Source organism: Petaurus breviceps, unplaced genomic scaffold (assembly GCF_028583685.1).
Source record: "Petaurus breviceps papuanus isolate PSGF00001 unplaced genomic scaffold, PetGlider_PUasm1.0 89794, whole genome shotgun sequence".
Taxonomy (NCBI): Eukaryota; Metazoa; Chordata; class Mammalia; order Diprotodontia; family Petauridae; genus Petaurus; species Petaurus breviceps.
Genome location: NW_027187123.1, coordinates 31,312 through 41,061, shown reverse-complemented (window position 1 = coordinate 41,061; position 9,750 = coordinate 31,312). Strand labels below are relative to the sequence as shown.

General features: G+C 57.7%; 1 protein-coding gene across 3 annotated transcripts in view; it reads right to left on the bottom strand.

Moving 5' to 3' along the window:
* Window positions 1–9,750, bottom strand: part of TSPAN32 (tetraspanin 32) — a 31,769-nt gene that overhangs the window by 6,639 nt on the left and 15,380 nt on the right. For all 3 annotated transcript variants that reach the window (XM_069107290.1, XM_069107291.1, XM_069107292.1), the window contains exon 4: window positions 4,585–4,659. In XM_069107290.1, the coding sequence (XP_068963391.1) occupies window positions 4,585–4,659 (75 nt within the window). The remainder of the gene's footprint in view (window positions 1–4,584; window positions 4,660–9,750) is intronic.

Genomic DNA, 9,750 nt, shown 5'->3' with positions numbered 1-9,750 from the left:
ATATACATACACTCACACACATATACACTCATACATATACACTCACACACATACTCACACCTACACTCACAGACACACACATATACAGTCACACATACAACACTCACACTCATGCACACACACATACATATACAGTCACACCCACATTCACATACATATACACTCACACACACTCACTCAATACATACTGAAACATGCACTCACATACACACATATACTCACATACACATGCACACACTTACACTCATTCACATAAACACATGTACACGCACACACATGCACACACTCATGTACACACACTCACACACATACTCTCATTCACACACACACTTTCACTCATGCACTCACATACATATACACTGACACAATAAGCCCCCCCACACACACACACACACCCGGGGCTCCAGAGTGGGAGCCGCCCTGAACCGGGGAGGGGGCCGGGCTGGGCGTGACCGTGCGGACACTGTTCTGTGTGCGCCCTGCGCTGGGGCTCTGGACCAGGAGGATTCGCAGCGGGCGGGAGGAGGCTCTTCCCAGCGCGAGCATCTCGTTAGGGAACGGCCGGGGTCTGCCCTCCGCCGGCCGCACACAGCCCTGGGGGCCGAGTCCCGGTCCTTCTGGGAGACTCACTCACTCAGTTTCCTCTTCTATGAAATGGGCGTTGGGAATGTGGAGAGGTGTGGCTGAGTCACGCCCTCCCTGATCGATCCCTTATGTGCTACAGAGCCGGCCAAGGGGAGCCCAGAGTCCCGGGAGCCACGCCCTCAGCAGCCGAGGGCTAGACCCGGGCCCCTCCTAAGTGGCCTCCGCGGGGCTGCGGCTCATCCAGGGATGTCTCCTTGGTCATTGCTTTACATCCAAACCTACAGTCACAGGGAGTGACTATTCTTGGGGTCCCTTAGTTCAGCCAACCCCAAATTCCCCCAACGTACAAGCATCTGGCCTGTCCGTGCTTTGCAAGAGTCTGAGCATTCTGCCACTCCGAGAGCTGAGTCCAGACAGGGGTTCTGGCTAGCTGAGGGGGACCTGGTCTCAAGGCTGCCTCACTGGGGTCCCCCGCCCTTTTCTAGACATTTACTAATCACTGCATTAAGAGCAGGCACTAAAGGCAAACTCACCGGCCCAGACTTTGTAGACTCACTTTTCCCTCTGTTTGGAACAGGGGGACGTCTCTTGGTCTGCAGGCCCCCAGACCTTTTCTTGGGCTCTCACATTTCAAATACCTTGGCCAGTGGCTCTAGGACCCTCTCTGTCTGTGAGTCCAGGACCCCGTGGGGTTTCTTCTGGGCCTGGTGACCGTCCCCCTGAAGGAGAAGACCTTGGCTGCCTCTTTTGTCCTGGACTGTCCTTTTCAGTCCAAAAGCCATTCTTCTCAGTGGAGAGGAGAGAGGAACGGAGAATTGGGGAGCTCTGCTCTCCTCTCCTCCTTCCAGCCCCCACTATCATCCCATCTACCACAAGCAGCAGCCCTCACCCCTCTCTGGTCTCCTCTTCCCCAACAGGCTCACTGTTCCTGGTGTCCTTGCCCCTTGTCACTGATCGGGGCCACACTCCTGTGTCTGCTGCCTGTTGCCTTGCCCACCTCCTGTCTCACACGTAAATGCTGGCTGGCTGCATGCTCTGTCTCTGTTTGTAGTCTGTCTGTCTGTCTATCTGTCTGAGACAACTTACCCCTTTTCCTTCTTATCTGAATTTGTATCTTGAGCATTTTCCTTGAGAGCGTCCCTACATTCCTGGGCTGCCTTTCCCTGGGACCCTGCCGATCCTTCCTCTGAAATCCGGGGCATGTGACTGGTTTGTCTTTTGTTCTCTATCACAAACCCAGATACATATAAGAGTGTCTTCTCTACCCCCACCCTGGTTTCCCTGATTTTCCCTGCAGTCACCAGAGATAGAGACAAAGAAACAGATGGACAGAAAGGGGAGATGGACAGACAGAAGGAGGAAACAGAGAAAGAGAAGAGAAATAGAGAGAATGACTTGAAAAGAGACAGAGAGAGAGACAGAGAGAGAGACAGAGAGAGACAGAGAGAGAGCATAAGAGGGGGGGGAGAGAAAAAGGGGGGAGGGAGCATAAGAGGGGGGAGACAGACAGACAGAAAGAGAGAGAGAGAGAAAGAGGAGGGGGGAGGGAGAGAGAGGAAGGGAGGAGAGAGAAGATGATCATCTCACCACCATGCACAGGAGCACACGATGCTGTGTGTGGCCAGGCAGCCCTCAGTAGGCCTGCTCCCCTTCAGGGGTGACCTCTCAGTGGAGGGGCTGACCCTCCCCTCTAAGAGGGGTGGCTGCTGCCATCTGTCTTTTAGCTTAGAGCCCAGAGGCAAAGCTTCAGGTCTTTAAGAATGGCAGGACCCTCAAACACTCAGTCATTCTATTGGGGGACACTTGCTTTCTCGGCATCAGGAGGGAGACCCACCATTTCTCCAACCTTGTCCCAAAGTCCTACCTTGTACATGCAACTGTAGCTAACAACCGGATTTCACGCACTTCAAGCTAACCCCCATCCCCTTGTCTGGAGTGACATGCTGATGCCTCCAGGAGCCCTGACCACAGAGGCCTCCCGGGGCTGGCCCAGGCGGGTCCCTTAGCTCTGCCCTCTCTGTCCTGGCGGTCTCTTGTACGCTCCCAAGGCAGTGTTGCCCCTCTTTCTGTCTCCCCTGATTTTTATCCAGTGCTCTCCACCATGTACATCCCATCTTGGGCATGGGTTTCCTCACCTAAACATATTCCCTTAATATGTGATGGACTCTGCCCCCCCCACCCCCCTCAGGCCCACTCCCTTTGCTCATCCTCTAACTTTTGAATGAGGCATACCCCAGACCTGCTCCAGCCACAAGTATCATCCAATGGAGTCTGGCTTTTTTGGGGGGAGACAATCAGGGTTCAGTGACTTGCCCAGGGTCACACAGCTAGGACTTGAGGACATATTTGAACTCTCCACTGCCCCATGTGTCTTCCTCTTTTTGAAGTCTCCGTGAGGCGGATACAGTCAGATTTGCCTCCTTGAATTAGGGCCTCTAGTTCATTTTGGCTGTTTGCCCCAATCTGGGCCCAGATATTTTAGGTTCCAGCTGGATTCTGGTCTCCTCTAGAGTCCAGCTCGGTGAACACCCACAGACAGTTTTCTCCCCTTCTCCCCTCCCCATGCTTCCTGCTTAAAGAGATTTTGGTTCCATTTGCAAAAGTCAGTCTTGGCTGGGTGGCTTCACCTCTGGTAAGGAAGGTGGCCTCCCTAAATGTCTGCAGTGTTGTCTATCCTGCACTAGAGGGAGGTTGTGAGGGTGGACAGTGCACGTGCAGCCCGTCTGCCTGTGCCAGGCTGGCTCCCCGGAGTGCCCCACCACAGCTCGGAACGCCATGCTGGAGCATCAGGAGGCCTCCTCTAGGGACCCCAGCCCAGAAGCCCCCTGCCCGGAAAGGCTTTGGGGAGCTCCTCCCTGCCACAGAGCCTCAGGCAGGGCCCTTCCCAGGGCTGGGCCGGGAGCCTCAGTGCTCTTGTCTGAGCAATGGGCTTGTGAACATGCCAGAAACGAGGGTTACAGGCTTCTTCCAGGTTAGGGTCGGGGTCTGTGGCAGCAAATGCCCCCTCCCAGGGCAGGGCTTGAACTCAGGACTTCCTGGTGTTGAGGCCGAATCTCTCTCCCTGTCTCTGTCTCTGTCTTTTTCTCTATCTCTCTGTCCTTTCTCTGAGTCTCTGTCTCCCCGCTCCCATCTCTCTTTTTCCTCTCTCTGTCTCTCCCCCCCATCTCTTTCTCCCCCCCATCTCTGTCTCTTCCCCCATCTCTGTCTCCTCCACCTCTGTCTCTCTCTTTCTCTCCCCCCCTTGTCTCTGTCTCTGTCTCCCTCTGTGTCTCTCCTCTCCCCCCCTTTCTTCCCCGCCCCTCTCTCCAATTGTCCTCCTCCTCATTCCTGTTAATCTGATGGTTTCCTCAGCCTTCTGTGCCCCCCAAGAGGAGAGAGCCGCTGCCAAGCAGAGGGAATGGGCTCTGCCTGTGCCCCCCAGGGGCTGGCATCGCCTCCCCCAGCTCTGGCCAGGTTGGCGGCAGGAAGCTGAGAGCCTTGGCTTGGAGCCCTTGGGCCCATCACCAGTTCCAGGAAGGAACAAGGGGCCAACTCCAGATTCACTTCCCGCCTCTGGGGGAGGGGGAGGGGAGGATGTGCTCAGGCCCTGTGCAGCTCTGGGAGCCTGAGCCAGAGCCCTGGGTCCCCTCAAGCCTCTCCAGGTCAGCATCACCTGCAGCCACACCTGTCACCCCCGACTAGGAAGCCCTCCTGGTGGGCCCCTCCATCCCTCCCAGCTTCCTGTCCTTCCTTGGCCTTGTGGCTTCCACTGACACAATGGGATGGACTAGACTCTCCTCCCACCCTCACTGGTGCATTGTCAGTGCGGACAGAAATCAGCAAATGCTCCAGATCTGGGCTTGGGGTCTGTGGATTGTCTGGACTTCAGAATGTGATGAAAAATGTTAAGAATGCAGACTCCACATTGGACGAGTGTCCTCCCCAGAGAGCCGGTGGTTAAACATTTCCAAGAAGGCAGAGCCCAGAGATCATCTGAGGGGGTGAGGAGGCCTCACTCACCTTGGAGGGCTCCCGGTATCTCCAGAAGGTCACCTGCACAGCCACCAAGAACACCAGGGCGAAGGAAATGAAGCCCTGAGGAGACAGAGGGAAAGCGGAAAGACATTCAGCAGCCGGAGGAGAAGCAGGAGGCCCGAGTGGCCCCCCAGCCCAGAGATATTCCCTGGCCTCAGTGCCACTTCCTGCTAAGGGCAGCTAGAAGAGGCATCTGGCTTCCAAAGCGTTTAGAATTGGTGGGAGGTCATGGGATGACATCATCGTCATCAGCGCCTCAGAGGGCCAAGTCTTAGCACTCAAGGATGGCTTCTTTGGCCTTGGGTCCCCAGCAGTCGGCACCATGCCTGGCACACAGGTGGTGCTTAATAAATGCTTTCTGATGGATTTCTACTCCCGCTGAGTGCTGAGATCTGCCAAGTGGTGGGCATCATACCTTAAGATCCCTTAATGGTCTCCATCAGGGTAGAGGGATCAGATCTCTGGATGTGAAGGTTTCCAGCCTTACCACTGGATTGACCCTGTGACCCTGGGCCTCAGTTTCCCCATGTGTAAAGTCACGGGGTTGTCCTGACTGGCCCCTAAGGCCCCTCCTAGCTCTGACACCCAGTAAAAGAACAGAGATCCGGGGTTGGTGAGGACAGCTCCAGAGACCATCCCAGCACCAAGGCTGGCCAAACACAATTCTCCTACTTCAAGGGGAAGGGATGAGACTTGGCTGGGGACTCCTGCATTTATCTTTAAAGACAAGGAAGCTAAAAGGTCGAGAGAGAGGACCCTCTGGGCCAGCGGTCCCAGCACAGACCCTTATCCAAGAGAAATAGGAAACTGAGGCTAATCTCCAGCCAGGAGCCAGTTCTAGAACAAAGGGGTCAAAGATGGGAACAGTTTTCAAAAGCAGAAATGCGGCTATCCACAGTCATGTGAAAACTATGAATAGGAATGCAGACCCCACCACTCTTGGTGCCCAAAGCAGCCCAAAGCCTTGAAGGGAATGAGCACCTCATCCCAGAGCGCCTTTGAGAAGCCATCTGGAGGAAGGCCCAACACCTGGTGGGAAGGCCTCTGGCTCTGGTCTGGGTGGGGCTCGAGGACCCTCAAGGCCTCTTCTGGCCAGGAGAGGCTGTGAACACTAGATAGCCCCCACCCAGTGTTTCCAGCCTTGTTCAGCCTCAGTTCCCCAGATAATGAGGCTGGCAATCCTCGCACTGCTGACCTCTCAGGGGTGGAGTGAGGAGGCACCCACCTGTCCTCTCAGTCCCTGTCACATGCCCATGGCTGGTGCCCAGGGCAGGCACTAGGCTGGCTGTGTGTGGAGGCTGGAAAGGCTTCACAGGCAGGGGATGGGGAAGGTGTCTCAAGGCTTGGCCAGGGGAGGGCTTCTGTGTCTGGGGGCTGACGGATTCCAGGCCCTGGAAAAGCGAGCTGTGTAGTGGACCTGGGACAGCTCCCTGGAAAAGCTCCCTTTTCATCCTGCCATCCCTGCTACCATTCCCCTTCTCAGGTGACATAATACCTGGCCCCCAGAGGGGGACCTCCAGCACAAACTGTCAATTGGTGTCCCCTCCCTTGGGCAGCAGGACCCAGCCTCCTAGGGCCCTGGTGTGCCAGAGCAAGCCAGGCAGAGGCCAGAGAGAGACTCAGAGCCTTGAGGTCTGGGGGTTGTGCCAGCCTGTGGCTGAGCACATGAGGTCCCCAGTACAGGCCTCTGCCCTGGAGCCTTTGTCCCATTGGTCCATTCACAAACCTCCTGACCTGTACCAAAGCTAGGGCCTTGTCTCTTTGCCAGGGCCCCACTACCTCTGTGTGCGCGCACACATACACACACGCCCTGCCTGCCAGGGACCCATCCCAAGTCACAGGTCAGGCTGCTGTTCTCAAACATGCCCTGGGTAGTACTGAGGACAGGAGGCCAGTGACAGAGTCTGCAGCTGGCTGGAGGCCCAGTCCTACTGTCTGTCTCTGCTAAGGCCCTCAGGCTCAAAGGACTCAGATTTGGAACTGCAAGGCCCCCCCTCCCCATGATATCCGGTTTAACCCAATGCTGCAAAGGAGGAGACAGGACCAGAGCAAGGAGGGGCTTGCCCAGGCACCCTTGGTGGGGCCTCCTCCTCAGCTGCCTCTAAATGTCTGTTCGTGGAGAGCTGAGAAGGTGGGGACCTGAATCATCGCCACCCCCCCTCCAGCCCTGCCAGGAAGTCTGGCCCCAATTCAGTCAGGAGAGCAGCAAGAAACAGCTAGGCACCTCGAATTTGGGGTGAGAGCCAGAGCCTGGAGTCAGGCAGCTCTGGGTTCCAAACTTGCCTCAGACACCAAGAAGCTGTATGTCCCTGGGCAAATCACCTGCCCTTTGGCTGCCTTGTTTCTTTGCCTAGAAGGGGGGGGGCAATCATGGCCCACACCACCCAGGATTGTTGTAGTGACCAAATGAGAGATCTGTAAGGGGCTTAACAAGGTGCTGATGCATAGCAGGCACTCTGTAAATGCTAGCCACTGTTATTACTAGATAATAATAATTACTAGACAACATCTACTACTAGTAGATATCTACTAATTACTAGTGGAAACGCTCTGGCAGTTTTACAGACAGAGAAGCAAGCAACCATCATCACCTCACTTTAGAGGCGGGAGAACTGAGGCCCGGGAGAACTCAGGTCTCCCATTCTCCAATCTGGAGCGCTTCCTGCTGGGACACACCCTCCCCTTCTCGAGTTTGGCCCCAGAAAGGAAGCCACAGATGCTTCCCGGCCCACTCCCCAAGCAGGCAGGAATGGGGCAGATGGCTACTCATCTGGAGGCACTGGGGCCTCTGGGGCTGGGGAGGGAGAAAGCTGAGCAGAGGTGGGTGTCCCTTTCCCCCTCACTCCGTTCCCCTTTTGCTCTCCAGCCTGACCCCATCCAGGAGCCTCCGAGGCCCAGGGGTGGCTGAGAGACTGCTGCAGCCACACCAGCAGCTCCCAGCAGAGAGATCTTGGCCTCCCTACAGGCCCCAGGCAGGGGGTGCTGGGGTAGGATGTGGGCCAGGCCTATCCTACCCTTCTAAACTGGAACAAAAAGGGCCTGGTTTTGTGTTTTTCTGGCCCTCAGCCCTTGCGTCCTTCACCCTCCAAGGCCTTTCATTTCCTGAGGAACTGACCTCCGGAGAGGGGCAGCCTTGGGAGGTCAGGGCAGGAAGCAGCGTTTTCTAGGGCTGGGATGTCCTGGCTGACCAAGATAAGCCGAGGCACCTACTGCTGGAATTTTAGGACAAAGAGCCCGGCAGTCCAGGAGCTGGGGGCCAAGGGAGCTAGGAAAGGGCCCAAGTCCTTGCCACTGAGAAGTGTTGGTGCCCAGGAGAGCTGGGGAGAAGCGCCTGGGAGCCATCCTCTCCTTGGCTCGGGCAGGGACTGGGTGTCCTGGAGCCTCCCAGGAGACCTCTTCCCTCTGTCCCATGGCTCACCAGGCCGCCTCTGAGCCCACCTGGCTCCGCCAGCTCATGGTCTCTCCTCCCTGGGGCCCCAGGCCCTGGAGCGGGGCCAAGGGGAAGGGAAGGATATTTGGACCCGGAACTTCACGCAGATGGGGGTGCCGCATTAATTAACTGGATAATTACTTCTGCGTGTTATGCCCAAAGCTCTCATTTCTCTGGAGACTCACTTTCATCATTACCCATTTTGCGGCTGAGTCCTGGTTCAACCGGGTCCCTGAGAGTTGGATGAGGGGAATGAGAGTGCAGGGCCCGGCCACTCCCAGGAAGGACTGGTCTGCAGAGCTGAGGTGCGCACCGGCCACTGTGCTAATCTCTGGGGATATACTGGGGACCCCCCACCCAGCAGAAGCTCCACTGACCGCCGGCCCCTCTCCCCATCACTGTCTACACCCACAACGCACGCAAGGAGCTGCAGCTCTGATCGGGCCAACGGTGGGGCCTCGGGCCTCCTTACTGAGCAATGGGGCTAGGGCCGGGCAGAGCCCAGGACCCCACTCTGGGGCCGGGTCCCCGGGACGAGCCGCGCTGAGTCCCGGCTCTCCTCCACGACCCATCGATCAGCCCGTCCCTGGGTCTCTGACCCAGAGGGGGACTGCCCTGCAGAGCCCTCCCCCGGCCACGGGCTGCCCCTGTGACTGCGGCAAGTCCTCGGGGCCTCAGCTTCTCCATCCAGAAAACGGGGGCAATCATCCCACCCTCCACAGGGGCTTGTCGGGGAAGTGCTTAAAGCGCGAGGAAGATGGAGCTGCTGTGAGGGCTCGGCTTGGGCTTTCTTTCCAAAACTCTGTGTGTGCCGCACACAGAGCGCCGGGCCGCGGACGGACTCTGGGCACTGGTCCCTCTAGACTCAGTTTCCTCCTCTGTAAGGTCGGGGTCTCTCTCCAGCCCGTGCCCGCTGGCACTGCCCAGCCCTCCGGGAGGCAGGCAGAGCCGGGAGGGCCGCTCCGGGCCCCAGCAGCGCTGCGCTGCCAGGAACCCTGCGCTCTTCCCTGGCCCGGGCTGGGCACGGCACGCTGCCAGGCCCCGGGGGCTTGACTTTCGGGGTCAGCGCGCCCCCTCGTGTCCAAGGAGGGCGCTGCCGCTCCGGCCTCTCGGCCTGGGTCCGGTGCGTCACTGCCCGACTCACGCGGTAAACGACCCCCCCCCCCCCCCCCCCCCCCGCCCCCCAGCCTGACGCATTCCCCTGGCGAGGCCTCAGTTTCCTCATCTGCGGAGCGAGACCCGCAGTGGCTCACGAGCAGCTCACTGTCCGGCCCTGGAAACCTGGGTCTGGCGGACCCCTGGGGCCGGGGCGGCCTCCCCCCGGCCCCAACATGCCCACCCCAGCCTCCTGACCAGGCGTTCCTCCAGGCTCTCTCCTCCCTCTCAATGATCTCATCAGTTCATATGGATTTCATTACCCTCTCTCTGCTGATGATTCCCAGACCGACAAACCCAGTCTGACTCGCTCTCTGCAGCTACAGCTCTGCCCCACTAACACAGGACATTGTTCTGGAGATGCCCCCAGCTCAACAGACCCAACCGAGACTCTCTCCCTCCGCCCCACCCCAAACTCTCCCTTCCTCTGAATTCCCCAAATTCCATCCAGGGCACTGTCTCCTCCCTCCCTCTGTCTGAACAGCTGCCAAATCTTGTCATTCCATGTCCACTCCATGACAACCCTCCCATCCATCCATCCCTCCATCCCTCCCTCCACCCACCCA